This window comes from Caretta caretta, chromosome 2, assembly GCF_965140235.1.
Source record: "Caretta caretta isolate rCarCar2 chromosome 2, rCarCar1.hap1, whole genome shotgun sequence".
Lineage (NCBI taxonomy): Eukaryota > Metazoa > Chordata > Testudines > Cheloniidae > Caretta > Caretta caretta.
This window is the reverse complement of record NC_134207.1, coordinates 71,560,788-71,579,100: the sequence shown is the minus strand read 5'-3', so window position 1 is coordinate 71,579,100 and position 18,313 is coordinate 71,560,788. Positions and strand designations below refer to the sequence as shown.

General features: G+C 37.4%; 1 protein-coding gene across 6 annotated transcripts in view; it reads right to left on the bottom strand.

The window, feature by feature from the left end:
- The window catches only part of ST18 (ST18 C2H2C-type zinc finger transcription factor), a 208,365-nt gene that overhangs the window by 91,757 nt on the left and 98,295 nt on the right, over positions 1-18,313 (bottom strand). For 4 of the 6 annotated variants that reach the window (XM_048840644.2, XM_048840646.2, XM_048840645.2 and 1 more), the window contains one exon: positions 5,247-5,353. The exons of the other annotated variants lie outside the window; for them this stretch is intronic. In XM_048840644.2, coding sequence (XP_048696601.1) covers positions 5,247-5,353 — 107 coding nt within the window. The remainder of the gene's footprint in view (positions 1-5,246; positions 5,354-18,313) is intronic. 6 annotated transcript variants of the gene reach the window in all.

Genomic DNA, 18,313 nt, shown 5'->3' with positions numbered 1-18,313 from the left:
CTCTTCCTTCCCTGCTGTCTCACTGTGCACTGTTGTGCAGGGGGCTTCATGCAGTAGGGAGGGAGGGGATGCTCAAAACAGCACTGATTTTTGCTGCATACAGGCCCTCAGAGGCATTGAAGAAAGGGCTTACCATTTTCACAATGCTCTGAAGATGTAAAGATGCTTTAATATTAAGTTCCTGGAAAACAGACAATGGAGACATTGTCAAGGTCTTCTCTGAGAGACCCATAGGCAACGGGACTGAATTTATCTAACTTAGAAGGAGAACGGGCTGAGTCAACTCTTTTAAAGGTGAAAACACTTTCCTAACCTTGCCCTTTTCTAACTCATTCTTACAGATGACTACACATGGTATGTGCCATATGACCTCGTACTTCTTTACAGGAGAGAACACAGTAAAGAACTTGAGCAGATATTTGAAAATATTAGATAAATACTTGAACAGTGCTGTTGCTTCTACCTGTGCTTGGGAAATCTGAAACTAAAATGTATAGTGATCAAATATGCAGCAGTAAAACCAAAAATATTACATTTCATATGATTGTATTTACAGACCATACTTGTTAGGAGTAGGGATTAAAATGTTTTGGGGTTTTTATTTAGGAGTGGCTGAAGGCTCTCAGTAGTTGTTACAATTCTCAAAACCTGAAAATGAGTGGGTTGCAATGTGACTGCAATGGTAATGGGAAACATGGCTCTGTTCGCTGATGCTGAGTTGTGATTGAAGGCACTGACCTGCCATAGACTTATAATAGGGGAGCAGGTGTGGCAATGATGGACTTTAATTTCCTTTAATAAACCTTTTATGTGCCACACTTTTACTGCCATTCTACACTCTCCAAGGTCCTGCACATAATAGGTTCATTACTTTTGATTACTGTAGTCTATTGAGACAAACAACTCCAGAACACACTATATATTATGTTCAGTTAAACCAATATAGACTATTTATCCATTGTGCATTATTTCACCTGCAACTCTACAGACAAAATTAACAACAGCTCCTGTAAGCTAAAACTATTAAAACCACTGGTACTCCTTTGTCATCATTTCATAATAAATACCAGACCAATCACTATGCTGCTCTTTTAATTATGAAAAAAAAAAGGTGTACCTCTGCTTCTACTGAACAATAGTTACTTGGTTCGAAATAGCATGTTTCACAATGATGAATATTTAAAAACCACTCAATGAGTGAAAACCAACAATAAAATCAACGTCGGTGATTTTTTTCTATTGCTTTTCTTTCTTTAAAATCATTTAAATTTCTGACAGATGTTTAAACAGTTTAAGATTAAAATGGTTAGGCCTGTTTAGGATGGTGCACATTGCATTCAAAAATCATCATCATCTTACGAGTGTCTCTGTTGCATGCAAAGTGGTTCAACTCGCCAAAGTCCCCCGTGTTAAAGTAAAAATTACACTAAAATAAATATGGATAAAGCTGTGAAAATAATTAATATTTTGCAGCTACCTTCTTTCTCGAGCTGAAAATTTCCAGGTGATGTCCCAGTGAAGATGTTTATTGTTTTTTGATAGTTTTTTTCCCCAGAGATCATTTGAAATAGGCAAAGGCAAAAATAAAAAGTTCATTGTTTCTTACTTTCATGTCTTCTGTTTTTAAGTGGAAGAGCACTCAGCAGATACTTAACCATTCCAGCCTTTTAATCAGCTATGGCAAAAAATATGAAACAATGTTCTAAATGCGAACGTCTGCCCAATAGCTTTAGAGCCAACCTTTTCCTCTGCAAGCAGTTTTGAGACATATCTTGCTATTGCTACATATACTAACGGCCTGTTTCTTTACTGTGCTGAAACCAATGGGAGTTGAGAGTGGTCAGCTCAGAAGGCACTCATGGCCATTAGAGCCAAATGGCCAAAACAGCCAAAGAAAAAATTTATATACAAAATTATATACCTGGCCTTTATGTTTTAAGGCCAAGGTTCTTGTTTTGACCTTAACTAAACTGTTTTCCTCAAAGTTTGTTACAGATTACTAATTTCACTAATGCTTTTTGTACTCAACATGCAAAAACAACAACAAAAAACTATTTGGGTTTTTTCTGCAGCTTATTGGTTGGGACATGAAGTTATTTGGGACCAGTAAATATGCTCCCAGAAAACTGACCGGGGTTACTGACCAGGACATCTGAACGCTAAAGGGAATTCATTTTTACGAACAGACAATTGCACAGAGCCAAGAATCTCTGACTTTATTAATGCAGTAGCAGCATTTGCCCTTACTATTCAGATTGTTTCCGTGTTCCTGGTTATAGCAGCCAAATCCTACTCACCTTACTCACACAAGTGTCAGAGAATCAGATTACTTGTGAGTCGATCTTGTGAGTACTTGTATGAGTGAGGCAACAAGGATTTAGCTCCAGTTTTTTGAGAAGGTTATAATTTGGTCCGAGGAGATAGCTCATCTTGGAAGCAGTTTGTTTATTTTTTACAAATGTTAATATAATACTTTCAGAACTCCCTAAAATAGTCCCTCCAGTACATTAGTTGGGAAATGAGAGCAGTGTGGGGAAGCTTGCATTGTTGATGTAGGTAAAGGATGAAATTCACCTCCTGGGGAGAGCTAGCACAAGGTCTATGCACCACTTAAGTCCTATTTTAATTTCTGCTCACAGATGAATTTCACTGAAAGAGCTTGAGACTCCTACAGTGGCAGGCTGCAACCTTTCATCAGATTATATTTAATAAAATCGGAAAGAAAAGGAAGGAAACCATCCCCAGTTTTAGCTGTAGTCCAAATAAATAGAAGATTCCAAGACATCTTTTAACTAAAAATACCTCTGACTTTGAAAAGCAAATTTGCCAAACAACTTGTCCAGAGCAAGTTTTCATTGATTGTGATATGTTTGAAAGAAATAGCAGCCCTAGGATTAACTATTCGCATACACATTTTCAGTGTATATTTCAATATACATTCCAATTCTCATATACATACACATACAAACAGAGCTAAAAGATTTATTATTACTTATTCAAGATGTTTGATAAATATGCTTTCATACAACAGACCACTAGGATCCACTGGCACAATCATTTTCCTATTAAAAAAAGTCCCTCTGAATACTTTTAAGAGAATCTCTCTCTCTCCATTTTTTGATTTACAATGGTGACAAGAACTAATTCCATTCCTGTCATGATATTTTAAAATGGGACTATTATTTTTAGGCAATCATGCAGTGTTATCTCTAATGAACTTACTAGCAGGCGGGCTCCAAGTATTCTCATGAAAAGTCAACCATTACAAAGTCAGACTCTGCAAAGCACTGTGACCAGTAGCATATGTGTGCAGTACTGTGCCCCATGATGATCTAACAAGTGTGAAAATTACTCATCCTTCCACAATAAATAATAAACTGTGACAACTCTGACTTGTCAATGCTCTTTGCACTGAGGTTGTGTGTTTCTTTCTTTTTTCTTTAATAGAAACTACCTTATAAAACATACAAACAAACAGGAAATTATTATGGCAATTAAAAAAAATAAAACAAAACCAAAAGCCACCAAACCAAACAACAAGAAAATCCCAAGGGGAAACTCAAGTAGGTTGAAGAGTGAGCACCAGCCTTTGACTATCTTTTGGTTTTTTAGGTTTGTGTCAGTCTTATTGTCATTTTAATATAATTTCTGATGACCCTCCCAAAATATTAAATTCTAGAGAAGCTTACTACGGATATACTACTCTCTATGCAGAAATCTGATTTGTGCAGTGAAAAAGAAACATTTCATACGTTAGAATATTGATAGAGTAAGATACAATTACATAATTTTCAGGGATGTGCCTGTATTGAGGCCTAATCTCAGGTTGATGAATCTAACAGACGAGGACTTTTTTAAATCTACAGGAAGAAAAAAAACCACATACACACACATTAGAGAGTGCTTTTCAAGACCATTTCAGAAGGCATGTGATTACTCCTTTTTGACAACATGTCCTTGCTTTTGACACATGTTCCTTTACCTTATAATCCTATCCTTGATTCCTCTATGAGAAAGTTGTTTGGCATGGAAGTGATTGCTTTAAATGTGTTCCTCCCACAATAATTAAAATAAATAAGTGCAAACAGTAAATCTAAAGCTGAAAGCACATTCAGTTGCAGACTACATAATATGAAATCCATCCAGGATACAGGGTCTTATGCAGAGGGCCAAATGCTAGGTATGTTTTTGAGAAGTAAGGTGTTTTTCATATGGGACGTAATACTTGAAAATGAACTGCAACAAAACAAACCTTAGACGAGATACAAGCTTGGATAGCTTGGTAATGAGGATGATTTATTTTGGTTCTCACTTCTGATTTCTGAGTTGTCACTGCTGTTGTATACTTCATCCATGCAACTTTGCACCACTGGCAGTGCTGAATATAAACCAAAGCCATATGTTTATGTCCTTTTGCCAAACGACTACAGCAAATAGTTCCATTATTCCCTTAGGTAACCAACGTGTGCCAAGGATTTCTATTAGTCTGCTCTACCAAGGCATCAGAGGGCAGAGTCACAGCTTTATGAAATTAAAGGGCAACTGCCAGCTTTGTGTTTTTAGCACAAATTTATAAAATTTATCCTGCACAAAGATTGCTTGATTCAAGCTGAAATGTGATGCTATTTTTTTCACATTTAGGAGCTTTTTAACCTGAAAAATGTTGAATTTGATATCTTCCTTCTATATCTTAGACTACACCTGGTGAAAAATATACTAAGTTTTAAGAAATTGTTTCTTTTAACAACATTGTAAAAAACTGTGAATTACATTGAAGAGAAAACTACTAAGATACCTAACGAATGGGACAAAGCATGTGCCCCCATCTTTTAGAAAGAAGGATTTAAAAAAAAATAAAATCAACATGTTATTATCAAATCAGATATTTTATCAACATAAGTCATGTCTTTCAAGCGAAATAAAAATGGTATGTTTTAAAACATATTTTCAGTGATGAAAGGTTTGTGGAGATCAGAAAATATTTCTGCATCTTGCCAATTCATAAGACAGAGTTGGGTTATGAAACTAAAGAGCAGAACTTTTATTTATTTAAAATGTTCAGATATTTGACTATGGTAAAACATTGTTATACTTGAGTCCTGCACACTGGTATATTCTAAATACTAGCCAAAATAAACACATCTGCAATGGAAATAGCAATGCTACAAATAGATCACATATTTTCCTGAGCTTAATACAGAAACATACTTTGACTGAAGTTCATTTTCATGAATGAATTCTCCCACCTTTGCCTGCTTCCGGGTGAAATTCTGTGCAGATTCCAAATGACCAAATCCGTCACTCTGACCAAGGTACCTTTTCTGATTTAACAAACTATCCTGAAATTCATTCTCTGAAAGAAAGAATGCAGATACACTACATAAAACACAGATGAAGTGGGACTGATTTACATCAAGTGGGGAAAATATCCAGGTGCACTACTTTCTTGCATAGTATTGTCGAGTTACACTGTAAACACACAAAAAGGTGCTGCTGTTAAAGGGGGCAAAATAAAAATCAACTTTCTTTTTAAACTACCTTTGGCTAGAGTGTTAATGCACTCATCCAAAGCTTAAGAATTTGACCCACAGCAAGAAAAGTTTCCCATTTTACTATATTTAAAAATACAAATCTATGCCTTTATATCACAGAAGTATGTCTCTTCAGAGATTTCTTATAACTCCATGTTAAGAAAAAACAAAGTTTTGGTAGCTGGTGTGGAATGGGATGTATTCTAAACTACTGCAGGCTTTAGTTGCAAATTTGCTGAGTGTTCGTTAATTTTTTAAAAGTGCTAATATTTTAAAATATTTGCATTATGCCAGTGTTTCCTATATAAACAAACTGAAGGAAAGGAAGGAAGTTTTCCTGATCCCAATTTTACAGCCTTTCTCTGAGCAAATTCCCACTGAAATCAAGGGGTGCTTTGAGTGAAGATGAGCTGCAGGAGCAGGGATATGTGGATGTACAGTACTGCAAGCCTTATATTCAGAAGTGCTGAAAAACCTATGGCTCCTGAAGACTTTAGTGAGAGTTCAGAGTACTGGTGCCTATGGAAATCAAGTCCTTTGTGCTCGGTTATTTGCATACAGTCTATCACTGCCACTTCTGCCCCTGGTGACGAGAATGACTTCCTTTCAGTTTAGAAGCACTTAAAACTTCAGAGTTCCTTTTGAAATACTGTAAAGTGTATTTAGTCAGTGCATGCATGATTAGCACATACAGTACAGCCTGATGGCAAAATTTATCCTCCAATGTTTGGAACTTCAGTCTCAAACTTTGTCTATGCAGTTGACAAAGTTTGATGAAGCCTTGTCAATACAATTTGAATATGTCATTTGAAAAACTGAAAGACTGTTTCAGGGTGACTGGGATTTATTTAACAGCTAACTTATGTCTGATTCTCAGTAGATCAAGTCTTGCCTTTAAATCCTATCAATTACTTTAATTAAAATGAATAAAACTTTATCAAGTAGCAAAACAGACAACAAAATAGCATAGCGGGAAAGGGGGGAATGACAAGGAGCCCAGCAGCAAAAAGGATTTTAAGCTATTATAACCAATAAGTTGCTGGAGAAGGTGTTGTTTACCCTCATAAGCCTTTTTTTCATTATTCTAGTTCAACAGCAGTTTAAAAAAACACAAGAGTTTTAAAGCTTCCCACCTGCCTTTTCCTCTTTGTTTGCAACACACTAACCTAAAACAAAAAGATCCCTGAAAACAGATTTATGCTGGTGAACAAAGCTCTTTCTAAAGCCTGAAACTTAGCACCTTTTTGTCTAAAATCCTATCATGTTATGTATTTATTAGCAATACATTTTCCATTTATTTTCTCAAAGATTGCCAATAAAGACCTAAATCACATAAGGGAGTAGCTGTAAACCCTCTGAGTTCCCTAATGTCAAACTCATTAGCATTCGAATAACCACACAGCAGCACATCATCTGCACAATTGCAATTTTTTACTACTTTTAATAGCGTTTCTCAAAGGGCTCATTTTCAACTTTCTTCAGTGGTTAGTTGGTTCTCAAGGGAAAAGGAGCTTCCTGACGCTCACAGCTTCCACTCAACAACCAGGCCGTTTGCTGTCAGATGCATCAGCCCTCTGCCCTAACCCCATCTGCTGTCTCTCTCATCCTGAGGGACTGAGAGTTAAGACAGCACAGCTGAGATCCTCTTGGCAAAGTGCACAAAGGGCACAAAAATATATAACTTTTCACATTTACTTTTACATAATAACTAACTATATTTAAAAAAAAATCATAGTTTAAAAAGGGCTCTGTGGAAAAAGTGCATGTAACAGTGCAATTTTCTATTTGATTCCTATCTGCCTTGTGTTATAGACCATCATTTATCTTTATAAACTAGAGATTATCAAAGTAGGATAACAATAAGACTATAAAACACACAACAAAACTCTCATAAGTTTTAATTACAAATATAACTTTATCAATAAATAGTTTTAGATGTGCTGGCCCTCTGTTTGTTTCAAATAACGAGGGACTAACCACCATACAGCTGATTCCTGGGTAAGCACACCCTTCTGGAGAAGATATGATATTTCTTTAAAACTGTAATATATTGTAATGCAGCCGTCACATTATCAACAAGGTATGTCAGATTACATTGTGTCCTGGGATATGACATACCTAATGTGACGTGATGTGTGTGTCATCTGTGTCACCAGTCCAAAGAACCTCTTATATTTCAAATATAATGCTAGGTAGGATCAGATATTGCAGGTAGCAAATTATTTCTTTTATACAAAGGATGGATTATGATTTACTCCAATACCTAGCTCTTCGATAGTAATTTGGTGAACTACATATTTATTTCACTATAGAAGTGTAATCAATAGCCTTTTTTAATCCACTAGTTCTAAGAAAATTAACTATGGGCCAAATGCTGAGAGACAGTACAGAGCCCAAGTAAAAGAGTTTTAGGCTGCAGTGCAGGTCTGAAAGATGATATCCTTTAACCCAACCCACTAGGCAATCTCTGCAGCTGGCTAGCAGCCTCTATTGTCCATCCATGCTGGAAGAAAGACAGGAGGCCACAGATATGGATGTGGTTTAATTAAGCTGAACTGTATTCACTTATAATATCTGGGAGTACCTGGCATATATGATGGAAATGTCCTGTTAATCTGTTTCTCCAGGTTCTTACAGAGGCATCTATCACCATAGTCCCCAAGCACCTCCCAATGAAGGGGTCTGGCCCAATCGATCCAGGCTTTGAATGAACCCACTGAACCAAGTCAGTGGAGAGCTGAGGAGACTTATCATGGAGATCCCCTCCATAATGTGCACAGGACTGGAGATCTACTGCATGAGGTCCTCACTACTGTCAACACCACTACTACCCGTGCAGCTGACATAGGATTTCTAACTGCATATGAGCCTTATATACCAGAAAGGATATATGTCACAATAAAGGGCAAATGGACACTGCAAATTCAACTTGAATGGTAAAACCTACACACAAAAAAGATGGAAAGAATATTTCATTTCCTTGTCATTCTTACTGCTTCCAGCTGAAGCAAGTCAAAGCTGAATCTTTGCTACTAGTCTTTTTGTTTATAGCCACTTCCAATGCAAAGCATAGCGCTGACTCCAAAGTCCAAACCTAATAAGATCCATGATTCATACCAGACTGCTGATAGAAATCACAGCTTGGACTCTGATCCTGAAATCTGATCCCTCGGCCCCTGAAGTGTCTCACTGATCTCAACGGGACTGTGCACGTGGGTAAGGATCCAGCCCCTTGGATCAGATCGCAAGATCAGACCCTTCATCATTTCTAAAAATGTTGATTCCTCAGAACTTTAATATGAAGAATAAATATGCTGAAAATGTAGATGTAGAAAATGTGAGTTTGTTTTCTCTGTCAGTATAGGCAATGTAATACACAAGCTGTACGATATCTGGAAGGAAAATATTCCCTCTGCACATCAAGATTAGTTTGCTACTGATGAATCTGATTTTCCTTCATTTACTGCAACCCTAGATGATCAACTGTAATGATGAAAGTATTAAACAAATTGTCATCCAGAGCAGTTTGTGAACATTCAACCTAGAATAAAAAAAAAATATAAAAGGAAACAAAGCCCACCACATTTATCAGTGTAATTTAAAAATAATTATTCATATGTATAATGAGGCAATAGTCTCTCTTTGCACAAGTAACACAACATATTCTAAGAAATTTAAAGATCTATAAATTCCTCAACCGTTAAACTTGAAGAGGCAAGATGCAACAGAAAACCAAATTATAATCCATTTGATTTATTCTGATTTAGGCCCTCGTACTGCAAAGGCTTAAGCATGTGTGGAACTTTACACAGGGCAGTAATCTCATTATCTTCAATATTATGCACACACTTATGTCCTGTTTCAGCAAGATGCAGAACCATGTATCAAATGTTAAACACATGAGTAGGGCTGGTGGTTTCAACAGAACGACTCATGCACATCAGTTTTGGCAGGATCGGGACTGTAGATTGGAATGTCCTTGGGGCAGAGAACTTGTCTTTATCCTAGTTGTATTAAATGATCAGTGCACTTTTGCACTACATAAATAAAAATCCATTCTAATTAGATAGGTGCTTTATTTCCAAACATCAGGCTTAATTTTGTTTTACCTATTACTGCATTGTGATGAACATGAGGTCATTTCGCCTGTGCTGGAAAGCCTTATAACAGCAGCATTTGTCCTTTCAATACCTGTAAAAATATACCCTCTGCCCTCCTTCACTCGCTCTTTTAAACACTGCAGTAATTCCAATGCCATGTGCATGATCATATTTCGCCTTGCAGAAGGGTTTAACTTTCACCTGATTTAAGCAACAAAATATCCCTCAAAGATGCCTGAGGCCTCACTTAATTAACATAACTGCATTTAGATGTTATTCATGACTGATCATTCCAACACCTTGTGCAAAAAAAAAAAAAAGAAAAAGGTTGCACGCTATAAATGTTATAAACATATTCAAATAAGCTTAACACAATCTGCCATGCTTATTTCTGCCTAGATCATGGACCAGTGAAATGGTTAATGCAAATGGATTTATAATTTGCTTTGGGGGGCCAGTTTCTTCTCCTTATTTATTAGCCCAGCTGATGGGGCAGATTTGATGAGGCACTTCTGGAATAATTGAGTCATCACACAAAGAAGGCTGCTAGCATTCAGAGTGGTTTTATCAGCAGCAAGCAGGCCTGATTACTGACAATTACACTCTGATCCGGTGATGGAGGAGAAAGAGCCAACGAGTGGGAAATGTCCGTGTTTCTATCCAGGAATAATTTCTACATTCATTTTACATGCTAAGTGTTTCCTATCTCTGCATAATAAACTGTAAACAGGAATAGATGGCACAATGTCCCTTAATATTTCCTGGTAATGAAGACACAAATGTACAGTGAGTGCTGATAAATATAGATGAAACATAAGCTATTCTCTGAGTCTGTATTGTTACCTTTAAAATAAATTTATTTTGGAGGTAAAAGCATAATCATAGCTAATGCAAAAAAATGACAGAAGATTGAAGCTGTCCTTGTAACTACACAGAAACTTTGTAAAAGTCCTGTTAATCACTGCTGCTTTAGAGGTTCACAAGCTGAAGGTGATACACAGGAAAGTACATCATTTTGTTTCTCAACGGTCAACTATGTAAGAACTCTTTTGGTTAGACATAGTAAAGGAGAGCAACAACAGTGACCTCCATTAACACTTCAGAGAGAGCACATCTCAATGCTAAACTGAAAAACAATGAAGCTGGCACTAGAAGACATCTTCACTATGATAAACTCCCAATTCCCTCCCATCAGGCCTTTAAGAAGAGAGTGTTTATGATGAATAATAAAGTTAGACCTTAGATTGCATGAGTTGTTATGTTTAGCAATGTATTACTACTGTCTTTAGGATGATATTTTTTTTACCAGTAAGATGTGGTTTATTAACAAAATTCTAAAGCAGAGCCTTAGAAAAATCTGTTTCCTCCCTGACTCAGAACACAGGGGCAAAAGCACAAAATCAAGAGTTGAAATGTGATTTTGTGTTTGTTGATGGGCAATTATGGATTTCAGCTGGAAAATGTTAATACCTCAATCTATCCAGAATTTTTTCTTTTTTAGAGTTGGTCAGGCATGAAACACTGAATAATAAACTTCTGCAAGCTTGTTTATTCTTTTTCCTCTTTTTAAGTTACTTCATAACTTCAAAAGGACTAAAAGTTATTTTCTGTTCTCCTGTGGGAACTCTGGGAACTATTTTCATTAAACTAAGCACTTAACGTCAAGGCTTGTGTTATGATGATATGCATTATTTTGAATAAAACTACACCATAACAACCTTATGATTTCAAAGCACTTTTTATACAAAGTTCAAAGAGCACACTCCATTGATTCTGTAACATAGCGGTGCTTTTATTTTAAAATGTATTTACTCTTTTAAGTCTGTGCAATTTTTCCTGCATAGAGGACTTGATGCTGCAAGGTGCTGAGTGTGAGGAGCTGCTGCAATTGATTTCAGCAGGAGTTGATGGTGCTCAGCACATCAAAAGGAGGTGCTTAGCAGTTGCAGAACTGAGCCCAAAGTGAAAAGCCTGGCTCACACAAAAATCTATAGTCAGTTACATTTGATTCTTATGTTTTCAGTTACATAACGGCAGCACTCGTACAACTCACGGAAGAATAGGGTAGCACTACTCACTAGTCCTTCTACTTAGGGTACAGTGCTGAAGTTCTTGCATATGTAAAATTCACATTATATTCGATGGGACTCAGTTGACGCCCAGGGGATTTTGTGTGTGTGCTATCACTGTAGCACTGAGCTGTTAAAGATGTGTTAGAGCAGATTAGGCTCTGTCAAAATGATCATCACTTCACAAATATTTAAGGTTTTAATCTCTGTTACTACTTTTCTTGCCTGTGATTTCTAGCTGTCCTAACCAAATTTTGTGGGAGTAACTTTACAGCTAGAATTGGTATAAAGAAACTCCTTATACAGTATAAGGAAATGTGGCTAATTAACTTATTTAATTATTGTCTTTTGTTCACTCTTAGACCTGGAGCCAAATGGTACAATGAATCCAAAATACAAGTTATTATTTAGAAAGAGACAAACACCACTCAGTATTCAGATGCATTCATCTTCTTCAGCGGGCTCTCTCTTCATTAGGCATGACAGACGCATTCTAAGGAGTGGGGAAAGTCACACAAAAGGAAGAAGTGTGCCATCCTTCAACATGCAAATCATACATGTTCATTAACTTCAGGAGTGTCATGTGAAGTACAGTCTGTCACCACCTAAGAGACTTCAATGACGCTAACTACTAAAGACAATGAGACTTGCTTGCACTATTGCACTACACTTAGGTACCTGGGACCATGGTGAAAAACAGAAAAAACTTGAAAAACACAGCAACAAAGACCATGCATATGTGACAACTGAACAGGGTTTTATTTGCCTGACACCATAACATTTAATAGATTTATCAGGCTGGATTCCCTTATGTGGCCAAGATGTGTTCAGCACAGGCCCAGAGTGAGTGTGTGTCTTTGTGGTTTTGTCCAGCTGCCTATAGATCTAAAGGGCCGTTCTAGCAACCAGGGATCGTTGGTGTGCAGCAACATTCTGACCATTCTCTCCTATTCCTGGGTTATGCCAGGACCCAGTAGAAGGCTTGTATAAAACCACTACAGCAGCGTTATGACATCTTGGGATTGTCCTTTCCCTCAGGAGGATGGATAAATTGATCCCTTGGTGCTACAGGAGCCGTACAAAAATCTGTACCAGGACCAAGGTTCTGTCACATCATATACAAGAGAGGCACCTTGAAGTGGATGGGGCTTCAGGAAAATGTCATTCCTGCCTCTGACACTGATGTATTTTGTGACCTTGGTCAAGTCATTTAACCTTCCACTAAAAATAAGAACAATGATGCTTATCCTACTTTGTAAAGTACATTTTGCATCTATGGATGAAGCATGTTATAAAAGTGCTACATATTAATATCATCATTCATTTAGTTTACCAGCACTTCAATACTTCAGCTTCCTCTGAGACTCATGCTGCTACCTAACTAGGATATTATATAGGGTTTTGGGGTTTTATCCAAAAATGTTTTTTATTTCTCTTCAAATTTTTCCCAAGAAAAAATGTGAAAAACAATATTTCCAAGAAGAATGGCGACTAAGAGACAAATGATGTATGACAAGGTAATTTGAAAGATGTGGCTTGTCCTTTATCTGCCATATTTTTCACAAAATCAGGAGATTGTCTCACTATCCATATACCCAGACGTGTCCTGTAAAAGTCTGTTGTGTTAATGGCTTATATGCTTTAATATTAGGTGTAAATCATTCTCTCAGCAAATATACTTAGTCCTTTCTGATTTGGATGCTTTTTCTCTCATTGATGAAAACTTTACAACAATTATGTGCACTGTTTTTTTTGTAAGTGTGACTTCACATACTGTATAGACACAGTAAACACTAAATTGAATTTAAAGGAAACAACTTCAAAAGGGAAAAGTTTCGGCTGATACGAGTGTGACAGACACAGAGTAAGAAAAGATCTAAACACACTTCTAAGGTTAACTTTGATACAGAATGAAAAAAAAATGGTGCTTTAGAAACCTATCTACTGTAACTATTATATCCTATTAGTAAAATAATAATGCTCCAACAGTCATTCTTTTGTGGAAAATTCAGGTCATCTGCACAGAATATGGCTATCTAGGAGATTAAATATATGTATCAAATGTTATTTTGTTTGTGTTATCAATAGTTGTGATTCTATACAGTTTACATTCAGATTCATTGGTGAAATCCTGGGTTCACAGAGGTGAATGATAAACTTCCATTGACTTCAGTAGTTCATATTCCTATTGTTTATATTCTGACAGCACTCACATTGTGCTAGGTGCCAGCCACATGGATATATGAAGATGGAACTCCTGCCTTGAAGAGTTGATCATTTAAGATGGTTATAAACTTCCGAAATGTCATAAACACACATCCAAATGTGGTACTTTTGAAAATGTCCATAGCACGCTTATGACTTTAGTTAATAGTTATATTACTTTTGATAAGAAGGCCTGAATCCTGAATTATGAGTTTGAATATGTTACTATAGGCTGTCCTGTCCTTTGGATCCCACATGAAATCAAGGGCTCTGTCTCTTTTGTTGGCACTTCAAATCCCAAAATATTAGCAGAAAAGTGCAGGAGCTGCTGGCTTTTTTATTCAGGGACTATTCCCTTTTATTTAATCTTTGTTTACTCACTCTAACGAAAGGGAAATTTCTTTTTGGGCTGTCTGCATTGTCATTGATCAGAAACATTTTCCAAAGCAAAAAGAAGTACGTAATCAGGGTAGGTCTACATTACGAAGATTATATCAGCATAGCGATGTCATCATAGATATGCTGGCATAACCCCATAGTGTCACATCCTACAATGATGGAAGGGGGTTTTCTGTCAGCATAGGAACACCACCTCCCTGAATGATGATAGCTACAGTGACAGAAGTATTCTTCTGTTGACAGAGCTGCATCTACACTGGGGGTTAGGTTAGCACAGGGGTGCGGACTTTTCACACTCTTGACCAATGTAGTAGCTATGTCGATCTAACTTTTAAGTCTAGGCCAGGCCTCAGTTAAGTGATAACAACATCCAACAGTGTATCCAACACCTGCTTTATGTGAAATAACTATTAAATTGTATATGTCATATATTTCTGTGCATTGTCCACAGATTTTTGAGACTGTCTTCACAACAATCAAAGACAGGGAAATATTTATAATTAAAAAAAACCCTCCAGCAACAGCCAAATGGGTGTGTACTGATTGCTGAACATGCTTTTTAAGATTGAAAACCTTTTGTGCATTAGGTACCATTCCTAGGCCCCTTTTGGGGGCCACACCTGAGAGTGAAAGTGAATTATCAATTACCTTTTTTTTTTAAAGAAACAGTGGTTTAACACTAATTTCTAATCAGATCCTACAGAAAGGAACAGCTCGCATGGCAGCTGTACTTTTCCCAGGGTTAATTACCTTTCACTGCTCTCTACTAATGAGTCAGCTGTTCCTGTCATCACACAACTACACTGTGTTCATCTGTAGCTCTAGTTGTGGACAAACACAGTAACTAGAGCTCTGTTTACATACTGGTGATGTTTGTTGTGCAAAGATTTTGCAAAGCAGTTTAAAAAAATACCTGAAACTCCTTTCATTTTCATATCTCTTTTCATGCAAATATCTGTTATTCAGAAGGCACTAATGTTTCTCCCAAGGTCACTGGATTAATCAACAGGCCTGAAAAATCAAGCCACCTAAACTAAGAGACATGCACGGGATTTTTTTATTACTAATGTAGTACTTTATTTTGAGGAATCCAGACATCTATATTGATCTGGCATGTTCCCCATGTATTTTGAGTAAGAAACTTTATTCAGAACACACTAGTGTGTTAAGTGGTAAAACCCTTTGTAAAATATCATTAACTAGCAGCACAGACAATACTGGATACAATACTATGTTAGGGAAATAGTTTGTTTTACTATTGTGACAAAATCTAAGCTTTAAATAATCTTTTGATGATATTTTCATACCACTAAAAAAATAGAAACAAGTAAACATATTTTACCTTGGGGGAATAGGGTCATCTTCTGTATCTGTACCAGAACCTGGAAGATCCATTTTTCTCCTCTTTTAACCTCACTCCTAAGGACTGAATAAGACTATGTAAAGCTCATTAAAGTCAATGAGAGTTTTGCCATTGACTTCAATGGGACCAAGCTTCAATCAATCTTTATGAGCTGTCAGTGTCCTTAAACTATGGTTGTATTCTAAAAAAAATGTCTGTGTAAAAAGGTCTGATTCTGTTGACCTGCTCCGTGTGTGGTCAGAATTATATTTGTTGACTTCAGAGACAAAAGTAAGTTTTTACAGCTTTTTATTCTGTTCACACTGGAAACCCAACACAACTATAAAAGAGCTCTGTCTGCTTTATCTTCAACAGAATTGTTAACATACCTTTTGGACCAAATTATTTCCTTTGTTATAATTGTGCAACCCCACTGAAGACAATGATGGTGACAAGGTGTAACTAGGATCAGAATATGGCATGCTGGAAATTTATTACTCTTGACAGTGCAGAACAGAAAGATTTTCCAGTTCCAGGGTTTGCAGGGATAGCAGTTAGAAACTAAACAAATTTGATCTGGAAATTGTTGAGGCAACAATAAACCTGAGACTTCAAGACACCATTTTTAGAGAGTCACTGGGAATAGCAGAACCACACTTTAATTTGACGAGAGCACTCACTGTTGACCAATATGAGACACTCATTTCCCCATTGCTCCCAGAAGCTTAGTGAGTCTAGGCAGTGAAAGACCAGGAAACGTACAAGTTAAGGGCATTCAAAATGCATTTGTTTATTTATCTATTTATTTATTCCTGCGTTAGAAGAAATTCTCACACATAGCTTTGGATTTTAATGTGAAAATGAAATTCTTAGAAGTTCACTATCCAAGGTGAAAGACTCACAGAAACCTCAGATCACTCAGGTTGGCCCAGGGACCTCCTTCCCTACACTATTTCCTTCATCCAACACACTTTCTAGACTGTCTTGCAACCCCAGGGGACCCTCACACACATTCTTCCTCCTTCCAACGTATCTTGTACTACCCTCCTTTATCCTTAGGAATCTTCTAAGAGATGGGGTGGCCTTTTCCCTCTATCCTGAGAAACTTCAGGCTACACAGGAAAAATATCTTCATAAATGATCTGGAGGATGGTGTGGATTGCAACCTCAGCAAGTTTGCAGATGACACTAAACTGGGAGGAAAGGTAGATACGCTGGAGGGTTGGGATAGGATACAGAGGGCCCTAGACAAATTAGAGGATTGGGCCGAAAGAAATCTGATGAGGTTCAGCAAGGACAAGTGCAGAGTCCTGCACTTAGGACGGAAGAATCCCATGCACCGCTACAGACTAGGGACCGAATGGCTCGGCAGCAGTTCTGCAGAAAAGGACCTAGGGGTTACAGTGGACGAGAAGCTGGATATGAGTCAACAGTGTGCCCTTGTTGCCAAGAAGGCCAATGGCATTTTGGGATGTACATGTAGGGGCATTGCCAGAAGATGGAGGGACGTGATCGTTCCCCTCTATTCGACATTGGTGAGGCCTCATCTGGAGTACTGTGTCCAGTTTTGGGCCCCAGACTACAAGAAGGATGTGGAAAAATTGGAAAGAGTCCAGCAGAGGGCAACAAAAATGATTAGGGGACTGGAACACATGACTTATGAGGAGAGGCTGAGGGAACTGGGATTGTTTAGTCTGCGGAAGAGAAGAATGAGGGGGGATTTGATAGCTGCTTTCAACTACCTGAAAGGGGGTTCCAAAAAGGATGGATCTAGACTGTTCTCAATGGTAGTTGATGACAGAACAAGGAGTAATGGTCTCAAGTTGCAGTGGGGGAGATTTAGGTTGGATATTAGGAAAAACTTTTTTACTAGGAGAGTGGTGAAACACTGGAATGCGTTACCTAGGGAGGTGGTGGAATCTCCTTCCTTAGAAGTTTTTAAGGTCAGGCTTAACAAAGCCCTGGCTGGGATGATTTAGCTGGGGATTGGTCCTGCTTTGAGCAGGGGGTTGGACTAGATGACCTCCTGAGGTCCCTTCCAACCCTGATATTCTATGATTCTAAAAAAGGATGGAGTTTTCGGTTCAACTTTCAATCTTACCTGTGGTGCAATATAGTCAACCTGGGACGCAGACTATAGTAAGACTCACTGGTGTTCTATCTGAAGGAGGAGGACTGTTTCTTCTCCTATCATGAATGGACCAGGGTGCGGGAAGACAGTTTGTTCTTAGGCTGAACATATGCCTTCTTGCTGGCTCCCACCTTGGAAATGCAAAAGGGAGGAAGCATGCCAAATACTTCCCCTGAAGGTTTTGAGGATAAAAACCATGAAGTCACCTTCATGGTTCGAGTTAAAATGTTTTTATTTACTCTTTGCCCTTTAAATATTACCAGTCTAATTATGATATTTCTACATTCTGAGGCTAAAGACTACCAAAAATCACCACAAAATGGGGGGGGGGGGAGGCAATGTTAAGTTTTGAAGGACACACACTGGCACATAGTTGCCTTTAAAATGTTCACATTTACCATTTGGAAAAGATTAGTTACTGCAACATTACAGTATTATTCACTATAGTAAATAAATAAATATGAGGAATACTTATAGTATTATTATTTATATAATTCCCATTGAGTTGTAGACAAATGCTGCTTACTTTTAAACAG